General features: G+C 47.3%; 1 protein-coding gene across 1 annotated transcript in view; it reads right to left on the bottom strand.

Moving 5' to 3' along the window:
• myo1g (myosin IG) overlaps nt 1–23,339 on the bottom strand; it is a gene marked incomplete at its 3' end in the record, with an annotated part of 142,690 nt that overhangs the window by 8,743 nt on the left and 110,608 nt on the right. Inside the window, exons 12-20 of the mRNA XM_079258826.1 lie at nt 20,058–20,132; nt 19,822–19,954; nt 18,109–18,275; nt 17,806–18,013; nt 15,721–15,944; nt 13,655–13,799; nt 11,825–11,929; nt 11,494–11,607; nt 4,008–4,165 (exon numbers count right to left, since the gene is read on the bottom strand). Coding sequence (XP_079114952.1) covers nt 4,008–4,165; nt 11,494–11,607; nt 11,825–11,929; nt 13,655–13,799; nt 15,721–15,944; nt 17,806–18,013; nt 18,109–18,275; nt 19,822–19,954; nt 20,058–20,132 — 1,329 coding nt within the window. The remainder of the gene's footprint in view (nt 1–4,007; nt 4,166–11,493; nt 11,608–11,824; nt 11,930–13,654; nt 13,800–15,720; nt 15,945–17,805; nt 18,014–18,108; nt 18,276–19,821; nt 19,955–20,057; nt 20,133–23,339) is intronic.

The raw sequence follows: 23,339 nt of genomic DNA, 5'->3' as shown, positions 1-23,339 counted from the left end.
TAATCCTCCCCGGGACCTGGGATCAGCTCGCTCAGCACACTCACAGTCGCAACAGGTTGGCGAGGCCGCCATCTGCCGGTGTTCCATGCCCCCCCGTCCACATGACGCACATCTGCACATGCTCACAACCTGCCATGTGTGGAGGACACGCCCTGAAATGTCTCAAACCCATGATTAACAGCTGGACCTCCAAGTTGTCAAATAAACAAACCAGAAGTCTTCTGGCAAAACAGCAGAATGGTCCGGAACTCCTCATAGTGCGACCCCACGTCTCAGCCCGGGGTCACATGACCATGAACAGCTGTCCAGCCGCCATCATGCCAGCGTCCGTGTGCAACTTGCTCTTTTTACGCTGAAGTTTCTCCAACATTTATGTTGATGGGCTCAGTGTGAAGCTGGAAGCCAACACCAGACGTTTGTTATCGCCCTGGAAACAGACATCTGGCGGGACCTTCGCATCCATACAGAAACACGCAGTAAAAACATCATAAATGTTTCGTTCACCAACATTTTCAGTCACTAAATTATCCAAACAAGTTTCCTTCATCAAATGACACGTTTTTGTTTTTGAGAGTTTAAAGATCATTTCCACAAAACATTGATCAGTTTTTACTGATCAGTAATATCAGCGATCTGGGAAAACTTTCCAACAATTAATTTAGCTTGTTTACTCATTTGTTGCCAAAAACCTGTGAATTACATGTGAACTACAAATGTGTGTCCATGTGAACTACATGTGTGTGTACATGTGCGTGTACATGTGAACTACATGTGCGTGTACATGTGCGTGTACATGTGAACTGCATGTGCGTGTACATGTAAACTACAAATGTGTGTACATATGAACTGCATGTGTGTACATGTGAACTACATGTGTGTACTTGTTAACTACATGTGTGTACATGTGAACTACATGTGTGTACTTGTTAACTACATGTGTGTACATGTGAACTACATGTGTGTACTTGTTAACTACATGTGTGTACATGTGAACTACATGTGCGTGTACATGTGCGTGTACATGTGAACTGCATGTGTGTACATGTGAACTACATGTGTGTACTTGTTAACTACATGTGTGTACATGTGAACTACGTGTGTACTTGTTAACTACATGTGTGTACATGTAAACTACAAGTGTGTGTACATGTGCGTGTACATGTGAACTGCATGTGCGTGTACATGTGCGTGTACATGTGAACTGCATGTGCGTGTACATGTGAACTGCATGTGTGTACATGTGAACTACATGTGTGTACTTGTTAACTACATGTGTGTACATGTGAACTACATGTGTGTACTTGTTAACTACATGTGTGTACATGTGAACTACATGTGCGTGTACATGTGCGTGTACATGTGAACTGCATGTGCGTGTACATGTAAACTACAAATGTGTGTACATATGAACTGCATGTGTGTACATGTGAACTACATGTGTGTACATGTGCGTGTACATGTGAACTACATGTGTGTCCATGTGAACGACATGTGTGTCCATGTGAACGACATGTGTGTGTACATGTGAACTACATGTGTGTGTACATGTGAACTACATGTGTGTGTACATGTGAACTACAAATGTTTGTACATGTGAACTGCATGTGGGTATATGTAAATGACATGTGTGTACATGTAAACGACATGTGCATGTCCATGTGAACTAAAAATGTGTGTACATGTGAACTACATGTGCATGTACATGTGCGTGTACATGTGAACTACATGTGCATGTACATGTGCGTGTACATGTGAACTACATGTGCGTGTACATGTGCGTGTACATGTGAACTGCATGTGCGTGTACATGTAAACTACAAATGTGTGTACATATGAACTGCATGTGTGTACATGTGAACTACATGTGTGTGTACATGTGAACTACATGTGTGTCCATGTGAACGACATGTGCATGTCCATGTGAACTACAAATGTGTACATGTAAACCACGTGTACATGTGAACTACATGTGCGTGTACATGTGCGTGTACATGTGAACTGCATGTGTGTACATGTGAACTACATGTGTGTACTTGTTAACTACATGTGTGTACATGTGAACTACGTGTGTACTTGTTAACTACATGTGTGTACATGTGAACTACATGTGCGTGTACATGTGCGTGTACATGTGAACTGCATGTGCGTGTACATGTGAACTACATGTGCGTGTACATGTGAACTACATGTGCGTGTACATGTGCGTGTACATGTGAACTGCATGTGCGTGTACATGTAAACTACAAATGTGTGTACATATGAACTGCATGTGTGTACATGTGAACTACATGTGTGTACATGTGAACTACATGTGTGTACATGTGCGTGTACATGTGAACTACATGTGTGTGTACATGTGAACTACATGTGTGTGTACATGTGAACTACAAATGTTTGTACATGTGAACTGCATGTGGGTATATGTAAATGACATGTGTGTACATGTAAACGACATGTGCATGTCCATGTGAACTAAAAATGTGTGTACATGTGAACTACATGTGCATGTACATGTGCGTGTACATGTGAACTGCATGTGCGTGTACATGTAAACTACAAATGTGTGTACATATGAACTGCATGTGTGTACATGTGAACTACATGTGTGTACATGTGCGTGTACATGTGAACTACATGTGTGTCCATGTGAACGACATGTGCATGTCCATGTGAACTACAAATGTGTACATGTAAACCAGGTGTACATGTGAACTACATGTGCGTGTACATGTGCGTGTACATGTGAACTGCATGTGTGTACATGTGAACTACATGTGTGTACTTGTTAACTACATGTGTGTACATGTGAACTACATGTGCGTGTACATGTGCGTGTACATGTGAACTGCATGTGTGTACATGTGAACTACATGTGTGTACTTGTTAACTACATGTGTGTACATGTGAACTACGTGTGTACTTGTTAACTACATGTGTGTACATGTGAACTACATGTGCGTGTACATGTGCGTGTACATGTGAACTGCATGTGCGTGTACATGTGAACTACATGTGCGTGTACATGTGCGTGTACATGTGAACTGCATGTGCGTGTACATGTAAACTACAAATGTGTGTACATATGAACTGCATGTGTGTACATGTGAACTACATGTGTGTACATGTGCGTGTACATGTGAACTACATGTGTGTCCATGTGAACGACATGTGCATGTCCATGTGAACTACAAATGTGTACATGTAAACCACGTGTACATGTGAACTACATGTGCGTGTACATGTGCGTGTACATGTGAACTGCATGTGTGTACATGTGAACTACATGTGTGTACTTGTAAACTACATGTGTGTACTTGTTAACTACATGTGTGTACTTGTTAACTACATGTGTGTACTTGTTAACTACATGTGTGTACTTGTTAACTACATGTGTGTACTTGTTAACTACATGTGTGTACTTGTTAACTACATGTGTGTACTTGTTAACTACATGTGTGTACTTGTTAACTACATGTGGATCAGGTGTGGTTTGCAGAAATAAACCAGTTAAAATAACTATGTGAAGTTAGGCAGAGTAAATCTTCAGGAGGTCGTCCATTACAGAGAGCGGCTGGTCGTCATGACAACACACACAGATTACACGCTACACACAAGCACGGCGGGTTGAAGTGAATCGGGTTTATAAGCAGCGATGAAGTAAACGTCAGCGACGTGTTTCACACCAGTCATTCACAACATGACACGATGAAGCTGCGTTTACACACTTTCAGCTGTTTATTCATGTGATGCTGAGAAGCTTGTCATGCCGTAAGGAATTTCTCATGATGCCCACTGGTCCCTCCTCTGGTAGGTTCATGTAGTTCATCTCAGTTTGTCGCTGTGGTTTTTGTGATTTGAAGTGCACGCTTCAGGGCCGCTGTACGTTTCCCTTCACATTTCAGTTGTTTTTAGAAAGTATTTAGCGGTTCACTATTAAAGCAACGATTCGGCCGTTCGGAGGAGCATTGGAGCCAACAAGATTAAGCTAGCAAACTTTAGTGACTGACCGTGTGAAGTGATCCACCAGCACTCCCACCAGCTCGCCCACTCGGTCCTGGTTGGGACACAGCTGGCCTCGCTGCAGACACATGAGGACGTCATCCTGGGAGGACGTGTGGAGCACCACCATCTGATCAACCCCGCTGGTCACGCTCACACCAGTAAACTGTGGAGAGGAAACGTCATCACCAACCCAACACTCTTATAAAAACTAAAAATAAACCTAAATATGTGTTAAGTCTGGTTCTGTTTGTCATAAAGAGCATCTTACAGTGAAGCAAACAGTAAGGCGCCTGCAGAGCCGTCCCCAGGCAGACAACCAAGCAGCTGCTTGGGACGTCCACGCCACCAGGGGGCCCCACTTCAGAGTTCGCCTGCACTGCACCAGCAAATGTGACCACATGACCATAAAACGTGGCGGGAGCCTCTGACTGCGGTCAGATTGTGCATCTAAAGACACAAGTTGGTCCTGATTGGTTTAAAGTGTTGCTGACGAGGCGTCCATGTTGCTACAAAATGGTCTCAAACGGAGCTGCCACTTTTCTTTGCCTTTTCTCCGGTTTCTGCTACGTATGGAGGTAGAAACCGGTTTTTGTTTTAGTTTTTCTTTTTGAACAGGTAAGTTGCACACGATTTGTTTTGTTGGTTTGTTGTTTTGTTATTGTGGCGTTTGCTCACTTTAAGGTCCCGTTTAAACATCTTAACACTGACTTACTTTCAGATCAGTAGTTTCTGTGAAATCCTTCTTCCTCTTGTAAAGTAAAAGGTATTTTTGTTTGGACATCCCCCTGGGAATCGGTCTAACTCGATTTGAAGAGTGGTGTGTTCATGTTGCGTTCAGGAACCCCTACACTGGACGTCGTTAGACATATGAAGAAGAACTGGACCTTTTATGGCAACGTAACAATCATTCCACATCATCTTCATCATCCCCATGTTATCCCCGGCCACCCAACCCCAGCAGGCGATCCTGGTCCCGAACTGAACCCAGTCTGATCGTGGACCAGTCCAGGGGAATATTCTGATGGGAATGCACCCTCTGTGTTTTGCTGCCACGTCATGTTTAATCAGATATTAGATCTGGATGCCCAGATGGGTTAATCCCAACACCAGGAAGTTCTAGACTTCCAACGTTTTCCATGATTTTGTCTCCTTGGTCGTGTAGAAGCTGGTCTGAACCAGCAGGGAGTTCCAGATATCAGGAACGAGCTGATGGCGTTCTTAGATGAAGGATCTTTTCCAGGGTGGGGAGCCCTAGTCATGGTCCTGGAGGGCCACTGTCCTCCAAGTTTCAAATGAATAATTCCCTGAGCAGAATGATGGTTCTCTAAGTGTGTGTTTCTTAACGTGATGGAGTATTTCATGACAGTGGAAGTGCAGACACAGCTGCCCACATTTGCTGACATTCGTTGACACAGATTGCAGTTCTGATATGAAAGTGTGGTGGATTATCACATCAACGTATAATACCTGAGAATTTACTAGCAAACTATATCCTGGATCAAAAGTCATGACATGAACGAGGTGGGCAGGATTATTCCAGGCTGCCGGCGGCTCACGTGTGGAGGTGCAGCGAGGAGAAAGTCATGAGCCATGACCCAGTTACAGTAATGTGCCGATTTACGGCCACTAGAGGAAGAGGTAAGCAAAGGAAAGCTAAGAGAAGGATTCAGGAGGAAAGAATTCCCGCAGAGCTGTCAGAGAGGAGCCGATAGACGGAAAGCGAGGTGTGTTGGTGCTCTCTCCAGCTATAAGCCTCTTACAGCCCCCAGCTCACTCAGGTTAATCCCATGTCTATACACTGAGCAGGATGTCCCGGCATCTGCAAGGCCAAACGATGGGACAACCTGTCCTATTCAGAGGAGGGAACACTGCCCAGCTTATTCATCAGAGTTCCACCATGTTTCCTAAATATCTGATCAACCATGCTTCCTTTAGTTATTAATGTTTCATGATCAGGAAATTATTAACATAAATACTGGTTCCATTTGTGAAGGTAAGTGTCAAAAAATAGAAAATAAAAAGATTAAAAACCTATTTTTTACAGCTGATTGGTACTCTTAGCACCATAAATGGGATTTACATTTATACATTTTTTTACATTTTATAGTTCTAAAAGGGCATTTTTTAAAATAATCATCCGCTGCTAACAGCTCTAACATCAGCTGCTAACAGCTCCAACATCCGCTGCTAACAGCTCTATCAGCAGCTGCTAACAGCTCTAACATCAGCTGCAATCAGATCTAACATCAGCTGCTAACAGCGCTAACATCCGCTGCTAACAGCTTCAACATCCGCTGCTAACAGCTCTAACATCAGCTGCTAACAGCTCCAACATCAGTTGCTAACAGCTCTAACATCCGCTGCTAACAGCTCTAACATCTGCTGCTAACAGCTCCAACATCCGCTGCTAACAGCTCTAACATCAGCTGCTAACAGCTCCAACATCAGTTGCTAACAGCTCTAACATCAGCTGCTAACAGCTCTAACATCCGCTGCTAACAGCTTCAACATCCGCTGTTAACGGCTCTAACATCCGCTGCTAACAGCTCTAACATCAGCTGCTAACAGCTCCAACATCAGTTGCTAACAGCTCTAACATCAGCTGCTAACAGCTCTAACATCTGCTGCTAACAGCTTCAACATCCGCTGTTAACGGCTCTAACATCCGCTGCTAACAGCTCTAACATCAGCTGCTAACAGCTCCAACATCAGTTGCTAACAGCTCTAACATCAGCTGCTAACAGCTCTAACATCCGCTGCTAACAGCTTCAACATCCGCTGTTAACGGCTCTAACATCCGCTGCTAACAGCTCCAACATCCGCTGCTAACACCTCCAACATCCGCTGCTAACAGTTCAAACAACAGCAGCTAACAGCTCCAACATCAGCTGCTAACAGCTTCAACATCAGTTGCCAACAGCTCTAACATCAGCTGCTAACAGCTCTAACATCAGCTGCTAACAGCTCTAAAATCCGCTGCTAACAGCTCCAACATCTGCTGCTAACTGATCTAACATCCGCTGCTAACTGCTCTAACATCCGCTGCTAACAGCTCCAACATCCGCTGCTAACAGCTCCAACATCCGCTGCTAACAGCTCCAACATCCGCTGCTAACACCTCCAACATCCGCTGCTAACAGCTCCAACATCCGCTGCTAACAGCTCCAACATCCGCTGCTAACAGCTCCAACATCCGCTGCTAACACCTCCAACATCCGCTGCTAACAGTTTAAACATCAGCTGCTAACAGCTTCAACATCAGCTGCTAACAGCTCTAACATCAGCTGCTAACAGCTCCAACATCCGCTGCTAACGGCTCTACCATCCGCTGCTAACAGCTCCAACATCCGCTGCTAACAACTCCAGCATCCGCTGCTAACACCTCCAACATCGGCTGCTAACAGTTTAAACATCAGCAGCTAACAGCTCTAACATCAGCTGCTAACAGCTTCAACATCAGCTGCTAACAGCTTTAACATCAGCTGCGAACAGCTCTAACATTAGCAGCTAACAGCTCTAACATCAGCTGCTAACAGCTCTAACATCCGCTGCTAACAGCTCTAACATTAGCTGGTAAGGGCTCTAACATCAGATGCTAATGGCTCTAACATCAGCTGCTAACGGCTCTAACATCAGCTGCTTACAGTTCTAACATCAGCTGCTAACAGCTCTAACATCCGCTGCTAACAGCTCTAACATTAGCTGGTAAGGGCTCTAACATCAGATGCTAATGGCTCTAAAAACAGCTGCTAACAGCTCTAACATCAGCTGCAAACAGTTTTAACATCAGCTGCTAACAGCTCTAACATCCGCTGCTAACAGCTCTAACATTAGCTGGTAAGGGCTCTAACATCAGATGCTAATGGCTCTAAAATCAGCTGCTAACAGCTCTAACATCAGCTGCTAACAGCTCTAACATCCGCTGCTAACAGCTCTAACATTAGCTGGTTAGGGCCCTAACATCAGATGCTAATGGCTCTAAAATCAGCTGCTAACAGCTCTAACATCAGCTGCTAACAGTTTTAACATCAGCTGCTAACAGATGAAGCATCAGGAGCTAGCAGCCCTAAAATCTATCTATCCTGTCTATCCTCATTGCACACACAAGTCAGGGGTTTGTTGAATCCTGCATTTGCATTGAATGCAGAATTCAGTGCAGAATTTATTGATTAGGATTTGATTTAATTAAAGCCAGTCAAAGCATGACTGTTATATTTTAAAATATTTATTGACTTCCAAGTTTGATGGTAAGAGTTGAAAAGAGCTAGTTTCCATTACCAGTAGAATTATACAAAACCTATATGTATTGCAATAAAGAACTGCCAATGGAAAGATTTCAATAAACCTCTGAAATGTCACTAAAAAGATTTTATGCTCTCAAAATGTGTTTTATCTGACATGACCAAATTGAAAAAGTACAGCAGAAACACTTGTTTTCATTTCAACCATAGACTGTATATAAAAGATGGAGGCAGCCTCCGTGACGTCACCCGTAGGTTTCTGAAGAGCTGAATTGAAGCTCGGTGGGCGGTTCCTACCATCACCATCTTGGCATGCGCATAGTCTCGCCCGGAAAATACAAATATGGGCAAAGAGGTGAAGCTGAGAGGGGGCTGTGAGCATCATGGTGGATGATTGACAAGGAGCGAACTCCGAGCTTTCTGTAGCTAAGAGCTAACCGAGCAAACCCGGAGATAACAGGAGCTAACCAGCTAATGGAGGTAAGCAGGCTAAAGCTACGTCACGTTGTTAAGTCACTTCTGACTTGACGCGGTAGATCGGGTACCTGTCAATCAAAAGGACACGCCCCAAAATATGCCGAACTTTGAGATTAAATTACTTTTAAACGGGCGAGTTAGAAAAAAATTCATTCCCCCCACAGTTGTCATGAAGGTAAACCTGACCTATTAAACATAAAATGGATCTTTGTACCAGGCTGTAAACATGTTTATTTCTGCTGTAAACATGTTTCTTCCTGCTGTAAACGTGTTTATTTCTGTTTATTTCTATGTGAAGTTGGTCTTTTTAACATGGGAGTCTATGGGGATTTGCTCTGTTTTGCAGCCCCTAGTGGATGAAGGGGGAACTGTAGTTCTATGCACTTCCGCATAGGCTTCACTTTTAACCACCAAAGGCTCCGTCCATCTTTCATATACGGTCTATGATTTCAACACTTTCAACAGTTAGCTTCTGTTTTAGCACTTACCTAATGCTAAGGCTGTAGCTAATGCTAACACAGAGCTAAACATTACGCTTGTTCCGTCCTCCATGAGATGACGTCATTTTGTTCTCGCGGATGTGTTTGAAGACAGTTCTCGACACAGCGGGCTGGCAGAACTTTTTTCTTGCGGGGCTCCGAGAAATATCGTGTGATTGGTCGGACATGTGAGGTGGGCGTGGCTAACACGGAGAAAGCATGAAGCGGAGTTGCTGCTTCCGCGTTTTTACTGTTGCAGGTAAAACGGATTGTTTTGATAAAAGAGCTGATTGAGGGTGGTGAGAAAGTACCAACATTTTACATGTAGCATTAAAACACTCGGACCCAGTCGCGTGCACGGCCCGCCCTGCCGCGGATGAAGTTGCTCGTTAAATATGAAACTAGAAACTCGGAGAGCGGAAACGTCCGCCAAGCACAATGTTAAAGAATCCTTTTAAAACATTCCTGGATCCAAACGATGATCAGGATCACCACCAGAATTTAATCAGTTCTTCAATTTCACATTTCCAACAACTCTTGAAATGTTTATAAAAATCCGTCCGTAACCTTTTGAGTTATCTTGAGCACAAAGATGGCGGAAAAAAGATAACCTCCTTGGTGGAGGCAACAACTGGGTTTATTACACCAGGCATCGCCCCCTGCAGTGATCCCTCCCGACTTCAGACCTGCTTCTCCTGGAGGATGGATGGACCTGACAAAAAAAAAAAGTTTTTTCTTGTCCTTGCAGCCTCGAGAACAAGAACTCAATTCTTGCTTCTTGTGGAGGATGGAACAAGCGTAACGTTGCAGCCAATACTAAGGCTGTAGCTAATGCTAACACAGAGCTAAAACTAAGGTTGCAGCTAACACTAAAGCTGTAGCTAATGCTAACACAGAGCTAAAACTAAGGTTGCAACTTACACTAAGGCTGTAGCTAATGCTAATATGGAGCTAAAACTAAGGTTGCAGATAACACTAAGGCTGTAGCTAATGCTAATATGGAGCTAAAACTAAGTTTGCAGCTAACACTAAGGGTGTAGCTAATGCTATGCTAATATGGAGCTAAAACTAAAGTTGCAGCTTACACTAAGCCGGTAGCTATTGCTAACACAGAGCTATAACTAAGGTTGCAGCTAACATTTAGGCTGTAGCTAATGCTATTATGGCGCTAAAACTAAAGTTGCAGCTATCACTAAGGCGGTAGCTAATGCTAACACAGGGCTATAACTAAGGTTGCAGCTAACACTAAGTGTGTAGCTAATGCTAATATGGAGCTAAAACTAAGGTTGCAGCTATCACTAAGGCTGTAAGTCAGGGGTGTCCAAAGTCGGTCCTCGAGGGCCGCTGTCCTGCAGGTTTCCCATGTATTCCTGTTCCAACACATCTAGCTTCCACTAAATGGATCAAACAGCCAATGACATGCACAACTGATTAAGCTCTACTACTGATTAACTTGAATCAGGTGTGTCTGAGCAGGGATACATAGAAAACCTGCAGGATTCTGGCCCTCGAGGACCGGAGCTGGACACCTCTGCTGTAAGTAATGCTAACACAGAGCTATAACTAAGGTTGCAGCTAATGCTAATATGGAGCTGAAACTAAGGTTCCAGCTAACACTAAGGCTATAGTTAATGCTAATATGGAGCTAAAACTAAAGTTGCAGCTATCACTAAGGCGGTAGCTAATGCTAACACAGAGCTATAACTAAGGTTGCAGCTAACACTAAGGCTGTAGCTAATGCTAATATGGAGCTAAAACTAAGGTTGCAGCTATCACTAAGGCTGTAACTAATGCTAACACAGAGCTATAACTAAGGTTGCAGCTAACACTAAGGGTGTAGCTAATGCTAATATGGAGCTAAAACTAAAGTTGCAGCTTACAATAAGGCGGTAGCTAATGCTAACACAGAGCTATAACTAAGGTTGCAGCTAACACTAAGGCTGTAACTAATGCTAATATGGAGCTAAAACTAAGGTTGCAGCTATCACTAAGGCTGTAGCTAATGCTAACACAGAGCTATAACTAAGGTTGCAGCTAACACTAAGGGTGTAGCTAATGCTAGTATGGAGCTAAAACTAAAGTTGCAGCTATCACTAAGGCTGTAGCTAATGCTAACACAGAGCTATAACTAAGGTTGCAGCTAACACTAAGGCTGTAGCTAATGCTAATATGGAGCTAAAACTAAGGTTCCAGCTAACACTAAGGCAGTAGCTGTGGGGTCACATATCCATCACAGAATTACACATTGCCTTTATTTAGAGGAGGTTTAGCTCTAAATATGCGTGTGTCCTTACGGCATCCAGAGGAATCCTCTTTAGGACCTTGTATTCCTTCCTCGGCTCCAACTTGTAGACAAACTTGTCTGTGACCAGCAGGGCTCGGTCTGAGCTCTTGTTGAATCTGTTCACCTGTAGAAGAGAGGAAGACCACGATGAGGAGGAGGATGTGTTGAGCCCCTCTGCAGGCTGGGATGAGATGCAGCTCGTATCGCTGCAGGGAGGTGATGAGAAGGAGGAAGGAGAGGAAAACCTCCCCGCTCCTCCTTTCCCTCCTCGTCCTCAGAAGGCTGATACAGGAGGAGAAAGGAACGTGGAACACAGGAACTCCTGCAGACTAAAAACGTACCTTCCTACAGAACCCAGAGAAGACCACCTGACTGTAGCTGTCTTTGTTCTTCAGATCTTTGGACGCCCGCATAAAGGTGGAGCTGGTCTGAGGACAGTCCCGAACCTGCAGACAGGAAGACTGGAATGAAAAGACAAAGACTTTGCATCTCGTCACCAGACTAAACATCTGGGCGACCTGAACCACCGAGCTGCATGAGATCCAACATGGTCCTGATCAGCTGGAAATATTTATTCTAAATATGCAGGAAAACCAGTCCAAGTCTGGACACCCAAAGACAGGTTCACATTACAGAGCCAAATCCTTCAGACCCAGATCCTGCAGATCCTTCAGATCCTGCAGACCCTACAGACCCAGATCCTACAGACCCTACAGATCCTGCAGACCCTACAGACCCAGATCCTACAGACCCTACAGATCCTGCAGACCCAGATCCTACAGACCCTACAGATCCTGCAGACCCAGATCCTGCATATTCTACAGATCCTACAGACCCAGATCCTGCTGATCCTCCAGATCCTGCTAATCCTTCAGATCCTGAAGACCCAGATCCTGCAGATCCTACAGACCCAGATCCTGCTGATCCTTCAGATCCTGCAGACCCTGCAGATCCTACAGACTCAGATCCTGCAGACCCTGCAGATCCTACAGACCCAGATCCTGCAGATCCTACAGATCTTACAGACCCAGATCCTGCAGATCCTACAGATCCAAATCCTGCTGATCCTACAGACCCAGATCCTGCAGATCCTGCAGATCCTACAGACTCAGATCCTGCAGACCCTGCAGATCCTACAGACCCAGATCCTGCAGATCCTACAGACCCAGATCCTGCTGATCCTACAGACCCAGATCCTGCAGATCCTACAGACCCAGATCCTGCAGATCCTGCAGATCCTACAGACCCAGATCCTGCAGACCCTGCAGATCCTACAGACCCAGATCCTGCAGATCCTACAGACCCAGATCCTACAGATCCTACAGACCCAAATCCTGCTGATCCTACAGACCCAGATCCTGCAGATCCTACAGACCCAGATCCTGCAGATCCTGCAGATCCTACAGACCCAGATCCTGCAGATCCTGCAGACCCAGATCCTGAAGATCCTGCAGATCCAGATCCTGCAGAGTATTCTGAAGGAGACCTGAAGGAGGACAGCCAGTTTCCTTCGTGGAGGAAGACACTGGATCGGATCCTGCCGGCGGTCCCGGAAGACTTCAAAGCCACCAAACATCCCAGATTAGCAGCTAAATGAGGCAACTGAGGGACTCATTATACTGTCTGTGTTCAACAGTAGCGTCTTCTCCTGGTCACGCCTCGTAGCCTGCAGTGGCTCACATGTACGTGTTCTCCTGATCACGGCTCGTAGCCTGCAGTGGCTCACATGTACGTGTTCTCCTGATCACGGCTCGTAGCCTGCAGTGGCTCACATGTACGTGTTCTCCTGATCACGCCTCGTAGCCTGAAGCTGCTCTGAGGTCCTGAACACTGCGACTCATTCAGACAGCATTTACTGCTTCACCCATTGTGGTTAATCATCCAGCCAGAGAAGAAACAGTTTCCCTCTTTCTATCCAGGAGGAGGAGACTGGAGAAGAAAATACTTCATTTTTAAAATACAGAAAGATGGATGGATTAACATAAAAATGTGGACTTTCCGAACAGATTAATTCCTGTTTACAGTATTATCCAACCAGCCAATCACACGGCAGGCAGCATGTAGTCATGTGGACATGACGAAGGTTCAACAGAGCATCAGAAAAGCAACAGGAAGTGAGATCTGGTTCCATCCAGGATGTGCAGAAAGCAGACGGAGGAACCTAAACTCACGTTTGCCAGGTAGTTCTGCTCCCAGGCCCGGCCGACTCCCCAGTCCTTCCTCTCGCCATTCAGTGCCGTCAGAGCCGCCACCTTGGCCCGGACCTCCAGTGTGTCGGATGGAGGGATGTTCTTCACGATTTGTCTGGCCCACCACCTGATGACGAGAATCAGACAGCTGGTTGCTAAGTAGAAAATAAAAACCAAGTTATTTATCAGGACTTATTTTGAGTTGTTTTTGCAAACTATTTGGAAACGGTTTGCAAACTGAGCTGGTTAAAGTAAAGGCCTTTAGCCCAACAACTACCTGAAACAATTAGCTTAGCATAAATATGTAAGCTAACCCCATCAAGTTAGCTCTCCATCTCCAACTCACAGCTGCTGGTAAAGTTCCAGGTAAATAACTGAAATCCGGGGACTTGCCATAATCCAAGCCAGGTGGGGAACTAACATCTGGACCACTACTGGCCCACACAGCACTTGCCAGTGTTGTTCCTGCGCCATAAGTCCAGAGAGTGGCCCAGACTCAGTCCAGACATGTCTGCTGTTTGGGATGTTGTGATTAATGTCAGTAAAACCTGAATGCAATGATTTACAATAAACTTAAACCCTCAAAGCAAAATAAGCCTATGCATGCCAAGGAGTGGTACCGTGGAGACGTGGAGGGGTATCCACGGTACCACCCTGGCGGTTCGATCCTCGGCTGACCCTGGCGCCGAGCAGGTGTGGGCATTCTCATCAGCTCTCAGCCTGGTGCCTGTACGTTGGGGTTTACCCTGGTGGATGAAAGGGTAGTTTCCCTCCGCCTCCGGGTGGGGGGACGGGTCCTGACTGTTGTCTGTGCTTATGCACCGAACAGCAGTTCAGAGTACCCACCCTTTCTGGAGTCCTTGTTCTGCTGGGGGACTTCAATGCTCACGTGGGCAATGACAGTGAGACCTAGAAGGGAGTGATTGGGAGGCATGGTCCCCCCCCTCTGAACCCAAATGGTGTTTTGTTATTGGACTTCTGTGCTCGTCATGGATTGTCCATAAGTGAGGGTTGGACTCCGCCAAGGCTGCCCTTTATCACCGATTCTGTTCATAACTTTTATGGACAGAATTTCTAGGTGCAGCCGAGGTGTTGAGGGGATCCGACTTGGTGGCCTCAGGATTGGGTCCCTGCTTTTTGCAGATGACGTGGTCCTGTTGGCTTCATCTGGTCGTGATCTCCAGCTCTCACTTGAGCGATTCGCGGGCGAGTGTGAAGCGGCTGGGATGAGAATCAGCACCTCCAAATCTGAGACCATGGTCCTCAGCCGGAATAGGGTGGATTGTCCTCTCCGGGTCGGGAGTCAGGTCCTGCCTCAAGTGGAGGAGTTTAAATATCTCGGGGTCTTGTTCACGAGTGAGGGAAGGATGGAGCGCGAGATCGACAGACGGATCGGTGCGGCGTCTGCAGTAATGTGGACTCTGCACCGGTCTGTCGTGGTGAAGAAGGAGCTGAGCCAGAAGGCGAAGCTCTCGATTTACCAGTCGATCTACGTTCCTACCCTCACCTATGGTCATGAGCTGTTGGTCGTGACCGAAAGAACAGCTACTCCTGTGTCCGCCTTTAGCAAAGGGGAAAATGAGCAACCATAAAAGCGCAAAAGTAGTTAGCACTGTGCAAACGCCGGTCACACGTGCTGTTAGCATCTTTTGCAGCTAACAACCCAACATCTGTACCACCCGAAACACCAACTGTTTTTATTTCATTGAGTCTAATAAAAAGATGACATCTCCCCTTCTCTCCTTTGGGAAACATGAAATTAAGAGAACTAAACAAGACGAGCTCATTAAATAAATATCTACAGTGGTGGATGATCAGTATTCAATCTCTGCCTCTCCTGAGCTTCACAAAAGAAAGCTGGACCTTTGATAACATAATCTAATAACTGAAAAGACGCTTCCTGTTAAAAACACAAGGATACTTCTATGAACATGGCGACAAAACTGGACGCTTATTAGCACACCTACTTGAAAATGCAGCTTCTGGCTTCATTTTCAAGTTGCCAATTGGGCGTTATTTAGCTGGGTGAAGAGGAGCATGTTTCTGACCTGCGGTGAAGCGTCACCGTGATGCTGTGAAACTGGGACAGAGCTGCCGGCGGCGTCGGCCACACCACGCTCTTCCCATAGTCGCCCATTGTCCTCACGTTGGCAAAGCTCCGCTCCACTTCCCAGAAGTGGGCCTTCACCTTGTAGCGCTTGTAGCAGCCCATGATGGCGTAAATGGCGCGCATCCGCCGGCACCGCAGACGAGCCAGAGCTCCTCGCCAAACCTGCGGGGAAAGGTTGCTGTTGAATGTTAGCTCCTTCAGATTCAACATTGTGCATTACATTTTATTTCCTTTTAATGTTTATTATTAAATGTTCCTTTAAAGAATATTGAAGGCATACATGGAGAGCGCTGCCTCGTCTGGGGCCAGAAGAGAAAGTTTTGCTCCAGTTAGGCATCTCAACTTCTCTGCAGGTCAGAGTCAACGGAGGCAGTGGACTCAAATGCAACTGTGCTCCGGATCTCATTAATTATCCCGATTATTGTTGCAGGCAATACACATTAAAGCTGGCAGATGAATTTCAGGAGATCTGAAGACGAGCTAAAAGCATTTCTGAAACGCATGATGTGAACAGTAAATAAGGTCTCCGTGTCACTTCAGCAAGGTCAAAGGGGGAACCTTTAAAACACACATTAAACATTGAAACTCCGCCAGTGTCTGCTGTTTGTCCAACAGCATTTTGTTTAAAGCTGAAGCATTTAATCCCAGTTCAGCATGATGTGCTCAGGACAGTCCCACACTCAGATTACAATGCTAAATGATTTATGAATAGATATAGCACAAGATCCTGTATCCGGGCAGCTGAAAAGAGTTTCCTCCACAGGGTGGCCGGGCTCTCCCTTAGAGATAGGGTGAGGAGCTCGGTCATCCGGGAGGAGATCAGAGTAGAGCCGCTGCTCCTCCGCATCGAGAGGAGCCAGTTGAGGTGGCTCTGGCATCTGGTCAGGATGCCTCCTGGACCTCCCTGGTGAGGTGTTCCAGGCACGTCCCTCTGGGAGGAGACCCCGGGGAAAACCCAGGACACGCTGCAGGGATTATATCTCTCGGCTGGCCTGGGAACACCTCAGGATCCCCCCCGCAGAGTTGGCAAATGTGGCTGGGGAGAGGGAAGTCTGGGCTTCCCTGTTTAGGCTGCTGCCTCCGCGACCCGACCCCGGATAAGCAGCAGAAGATGGATGGATGGATGGATGTAGCAGTATAAATACCCTATTCCTGTTACTATTTACCTGTTATCTGCACAACACCAACTCAGACACATCAGAAACGTCTTCTTGGCTTTATCTGATTTAATCTGACTGAGAAATCATTTTAACACCTAGACCTCTCCTGATATCCGCCAGCATATACACCTTGCCATATCTTATTTATTTGGCACATCTGAGCTTGTGCGAAGAAAAAACAAAGAAAAGAAATTTTGGACGAAGTAGCATTGCAACACCATTAGCGGGTCATAAAAACCAGGATGGCGTGCAGCAGCAAGTAGTCTATTCACCTGCTCATTGGCTCTCAGGTTGGCAGCAAATGCTAACACGGCTAATGCTAAGATACAGCTAATGCTAAGACACGGCCAATGCTAATGCTAAGGCCGTCGCTAATACTAAGGTTTTATTCCAGCTATAGAGGATCATTATTTTCCTGCTTTTCTCATCACTTGTTGATCTTTGGCTGCTCCTGATTGGACGTTATCGGCAGTTTAAGCTCTCTGGTGGAAAGTCTGACAGGAAGTGTCTTCATCATCATGTCAAGGTGAAAATAGAGGTCTCTTAGCAACATGGTAGGGATGATGAAAATAATGGTGTTATCATGGATCGTGGATTTACCATCTAGAGTCTCTGAATAAACCCTACATGTTGTGTCTGGATTGTAAACCTCCTGGATGGATAGAATTGCTGGAAAACCTCCGTAGACCAGCTGGAGGGTCACATGACCATCACCGTTACACACCAACGTTACTGATTGTAGAAGAGGAAGACCTCAAGGAGATCTAATGGAACTTTAAGGGTTAAAAATGAATTATCTGTTATCTGAGGCTGATGATGATGATAAGGATAATAATGATAATGGTGATGATGTCATGGCGGACCTTCTGCAGGAAGAGCACCAGGATGGGGATGAGGGCAGCTCGCTCCTGCTCCAGGGTGAAGAGAGAGCGCGGTGTTCGTACAAACAGCTTGGTGTGCCCGTACGCCACATCGTCCTGAAAACCATGCTGCGTGATGATGGCCTCCACAGCATCCCTGTCCGTGTCCATCAGGTGGTTCGGCCAGGTGTACTCACACGTCATTTTATACCTGGACACCAGTCAGCATTAGAATCTGGGATTACGTCCCAGGAAGTACAAGATGTTGATACTGAACTTCCTCTAGAGCTGGGGAGGTTGTCTTACCGCTGTAGGAAGCGAGCGTACAGCTGCCTGTAGGCAAAGCCCGCCCTGCGGACCATCACGTTCTCCAGCAGGCCCAGGTACGCCACCTGGTGCTGGCAGCGGGCGTCGTCAAACAGCATTGGTGACTTCACCTCGTTGGGTTTTATGCATCGCACGTAGTATGGCTCCTGGAAACAGCAACAAACAGCAGAGATGAAGCTACAAAGACTTAACGATGATACTAAAGTGAGTTTCATTTAGGTTCTATTGCAGGAAGCTCCAGGAAGTGCACAAAAGCGCCAAGAAGTGCAAGGAAGCGCCAGGAAGCTCCACGAAGTGCCAAGAAGTGCAAGGAAGTGCTAGGAAGTGCCAGGAAGTACAAGGAAGCTCCAGGAAGTGCCAAGAAGTGCAAGGAAGTGCCAGGAAATGCCAAGAAGTGCCAAGAAGAGCCAGGAAGTGCCAGGAAGTGCCAAGAAGTGCCAAGAAGTGCCAAGAAGTGCCAGGAAGTGCCAGGAAGTGCCAGGAAGTGTAAGAAAGTGTAAAGAAGCGCTAGGAAGTGCCAAAAAGCTCCAGGAAGTGTGAGGAAGCGCCAGGAAGTGCCAAGAAGTGTGTGGAAGTGCCAGGAAGCTCCAGGAAGAGCCAGAAAGCGCCAGGAAGCACCAGGAAGTGCCAGGAAGTGCCAAGAAGTGCCAACAAGTGCCAGGAGGTGTAAGGAAGCACCAAGAAGTGCCAGGAAGTGTAAGGAAGCGCTAGGAAGCGCAAAGAAGCTCCAGGAAGTGTGAGGAAGCCCCAGGAAGTGCCAGGAAGCGCCAGGAAGTGCAAGGAAGCTCCAGGAAGCGCCAAGAAATGCCAAGAAGTGTCAGGAAGTGTGTGGAAGTGCCAGGAAGCTCCAGGAAGTGCCAAGAAGTGCCAAGAAGTGCCAGGAATTGTGAGAAAGCGCCAGGAAGTGCCAGGAAGCTCCAGGAATGGCCAAGAAGTGCCAGGAAGTGCAAGGAAGCTCCAGGAAGCGCCAAGAAATGCCAAGAAGTGTCAGGAAGTGTGTGGAAGTGCCAGGAAGCTCCAGGAAGTGCCAAGAAGTGCCAGGAATTGTGAGAAAGCACCAGGAAGTGCCAGAAACCACCAGGAATGGCCAAGAAGTGCCAGGAAGTGCCAAGAAGTGCCAGGAAGCGCCAAGAAGTGCCAGGAAGTGTAAGGAAGTGCAAGGAAGTGCCAATAAGCTCCAGGACGCTCCAGGAAACCCTAGGAAGCCGGCGCTCTGGGACGTTCTGGAAACGCTCATCGATTAGCCAGGACCAGAAACGTCCCATTCACCACCAGTAAACTCGAAGCAACAATAATCAGCAGTCTGGTTTCCAGTTTTCACCAGAATGAGTCCAGCAGGGCCCATGTTGGTCTACATCACTTCCTGTTTCCGAAACGGTTTCGGAAAACATGAGGACAGCTGCTCTCCAGCAGCAGTCTTTCTGTGACTGAACGGTTCATTGAAGTGAAAACAGCAGCCACACATCCACCATGTGATCCTCTGATGCTCGGTTTGCTTCACACTGGAAGTGAACCCAGACCAATTTTCAAGCAGATCACGTGTTGGTTCAGACCATCAAAGCGGTCTGAACCAACACATCTTAAGACCTGAATGAAATGTATCTTTACAATCGCAGACAGTGTTTTTAGTGAAATCTGTTGGAATAAAATTATCAGAAGTTCAACTAAGAGGAAGCGAGTCATGAGACCGACCTTACAGGCCAGTTTATCAACCAAAGCCACAATGGAGTTCTTGAAGAGGGTGGCGGCGGTCAGAGGTCTCTTGGTGACCTCTGTGATGCTCAGCTGACCGTCTGGCCACATCTCCTTCAGGACTGGGTTAGAACTATCAGGAAAAAGCAGGAGGACAGCGTCAACACAGGAAACTTATTCACTCTCCTAAGCCAGTTTACTGCAGCGGCAGAGCGTCAGGATTCTGGAGGAACCACCTGTTGAACATCAGGCGCTTGAAATCCTGGAAAAGTAGATCCTTGTTTTTGTCCAGAAAACCCTCGACGGAATATCTGCAACACATGCAGAGGGGAAACAATGAGAAGGAGGCAAAAGCAAAATAAAGAAGCTTCAAAGTCGACGGAGGTACAGCAGGAGCAGGAGAACACTCCTTCTACACAGTTTGTGTAGGAGTGTTCTACCACAGCCGATTGGCAGTTTATTTGCTCTGAACGTGCATTAATTCCTTTAACTGTGGTGAAATAACATCCTGGTGCTTCTGCGTGTCTGAGTCAACCTTCACCGCTATGGAAGACATCTATCGGCGCACACTTGATGACATCAAACTGCATCGTCACTTGCAGCATTAGAAGCATGTAAGCATGACGCGTCCAAGATGGAGACGGTGGGAACGGCTCACCGAGCTTTACGTCAATTCTTTAGAAACGTACAGGTGACGCATGGGGGTGAATCAAACTCCAAGCTACCTGTAGCTAAGAGCTAACAAGAGCTAACAAGAGCTAACCAGCTAACAGTAGGCAGGCTAAAGCTAAGGCGCGCCGTTAGCTGGCTAAATGCCGCCGTGGTGCCGTTTTAACACGAGTCTTGTGGAGCCCCCTGGTACGAGGGGGGAACTGCAGTTTCTGGTTTCACCGCCGGAGTTGTTGGTCTCAATTCCATTCAATCCAGCTTTATTTGCACAGCACCACTTCACAGCGTCATCATCATCAGTTCCAGCTGATCCATACTAAACAGTCAAATTCCGGAAAAGCTGCATGGAGCCTTGACTTGGATCTAATCCCAATCCTGAGCAGGCAAGAGCTTCCAGACTCCAGATTACAGATCAGAACGTTGCTTTTGTAAAGACAGTTCAGCGTTTATAACTCTAAAGATTCGGATTTACTCTACATTACAAACCAGAGCTGTCAAGAGTGAAGTGTCCACACCGTGTCTGTCCTCAGCCGTCCTCTGGAACAGACAGAAAAGCACAAACGCTCAGCATGTCACGTGCACAGCTCTGCGCGTGCTCGTGTCCTCGGCTGCAGGCACACGGGTGGACAACGGCTCAGACAGATGTGGCCCTTCAGGTAAAACCACCTGACCAGCAGATGCTGCTGCAAGGTGGACGGGAACATGAGAGGTGAGACAATCTGCTGCAGGGAGGGAATATCTGCTGCATGTGCAGGCTGGAGTCCTGCCGGGAATAAAGTCAGGTGAGGAGGGAGGAAGTAGGGAGAGGAGGGAGGAGGAGGGAGAGGAGGGAGGAGGAGGGAGAGGAGGGAGAGGAGTGAGGAGGAGTGAGAGGAGGGAGGAGGAGGGAGAGGAGGGAGGAGGAGGGAGGAGGAGGGAGAGGAGGGAGGAGGAGGGAGGAGGAGTGAGAGGAGGGAGGAGGAGTGAGAGGAGGGAGAGGAGGGAGGAGGAGGGAGAGGAGGGAGGAGGAGGGAGAGGAGGGAGAGGAGTGAGAGGAGGGAGAGGAGGGAGGAGGAGGGAGAGGAGGGAGGAGGAGGGAGAGGAGGGAGAGGAGTGAGAGGAGGGAGGAGGAGTGAGAGGAGGGAGAGGAGGGAGGAGGAGGGAGAGGAGGGAGGAGGAGGGAGGAGGAGTGAGAGGAGGGAGGAGGAGTGAGAGGAGGGAGAGGAGGGAGGAGGAGGGAGAGGAGGGAGGAGGAGGGAGAGGAGGGAGGAGGAGGGAGGAGGAGGAAGAGGAGGAAGGAGAGGAGGGAGGAGGAGGGAGAGGAGGGAGAGGAGGGAGGAGGAGGAAGAGGAGGGAGAGGAGGGAGGAGGAGGGAGAGGAGGGAGAGGAGGGAGGAGGAGGGAGAGGAGGGAGGAGGAGGGAGGAGGAGGGAGGAGGAGGGAGGAAACTAGGTCAAAGCTTGTGATGTTGGTGGTTTGGTGACAGCAGGGGGGGTGAGGGTATGTTTAGCCTCAGATGGGAAGAGACGGGGACGTCTCAGCTGGAGAGAACCCGACATGGCTCTGAGACAGACAGCCATCTGTCGTTACCTCCTGTCCAGCTCATCACGTCCACATGGAGGACACCAGCTGGCGTCCACAATATTCAACAGCTGGATTTATGTCCAACTTTAAGACAAAAAGCTGGAGGAAGTTGCATCAGGTTCTGTCCAGCTGAGATTTCACCTCTCAGCAGGATTTCCATCATGTCCCATTCTATCCCATTTGTCCCACTCCATCCCGTCCCATTTGTCCAGTCCCATTCTATCCCATTTGTCCCACTCCATCCCGTCCCATTTGTCCAGTCCCATTCTGTCCCTTTCCCTCCTGTCCCACTCCATCCCGTCCCATTTGTCCAGTCCCATTCTGTCCCTTTCCCTCCTGTCCCACTCCATCCCGTCCCATTTGTCCAGTCCCATTCTGTCCCTTTCCCTCCTGTCCCACTCCATCCCGTCCCATTTGTCCAGTCCCATTCTGTCCCTTTCCCTCCTGTCCCACTCCATCCCGTCCCATTTGTCCAGTCCCATTCTGTCCCTTTCCCTCCTGTCCCACTCCATCCCGTCCCATTTGTCCAGTCCCATTCTGTCCCTTTCCCTCCTGTCCCACTCCATCCCGTCCCATTTGTCCAGTCCCATTCTGTCCCTTTCCCTCCTGTCCCATTCTATCCCGTCCCATTTGTCCAGTCCCATTCTGTCCCTTTCCCTCCTGTCCCATTCTATCCCGTCCCATTTGTCCAGTCCCATTCTGTCCCTTTCCCTCCTGTCCCATTCTATCCCGTCCCATTTGTCCAGTCCCATTCTGTCCCTTTCCCTCCTGTCCCACTCCATCCCGTCCCATTTGTCCAGTCCCATTCTGTCCCTTTCCCTCCTGTCCCACTCCATCCCGTCCCATTTGTCCAGTCCCATTCTGTCCCTTTCCCTCCTGTCCCACTCCATCCCGTCCCATTTGTCCAGTCCCATTCTGTCCCTTTCCCTCCTGTCCCATTCTATCCCGTCCCATTTGTCCAGTCCCATTCTGTCCCTTTCCCTCCTGTCCCATTCTATCCCGTCCCATTCTGTCCAGTTTGTCCCATCTGTCCCGTCCCATTTTGTCCCATTCTATCCCATTTGTCCAATTCTATCCTGTCACATTCTGTCCATTTTTTCCAATCATGTCTCATCGTTGCTGTGTATTGTACCAAAAACAAACAAACAAAAAAAAAAAAAAAAAGAAATCACCAAAAAACCAGAAGTTTATCCACAGGATTGGATTTTGCCAGAATGAGTGGAAAAACCAGCCAGACTTTTGGGGCTCATAACTCAGACATATTTTCACATAGAAGCTTCATCTGAA

This window comes from Telmatherina bonti (genome assembly GCF_933228915.1).
Source record: "Telmatherina bonti genome assembly, chromosome: 19".
Lineage (NCBI taxonomy): Eukaryota > Metazoa > Chordata > Actinopteri > Atheriniformes > Telmatherinidae > Telmatherina > Telmatherina bonti.
This window is presented reverse-complemented; position numbering and strand designations above follow the sequence as displayed.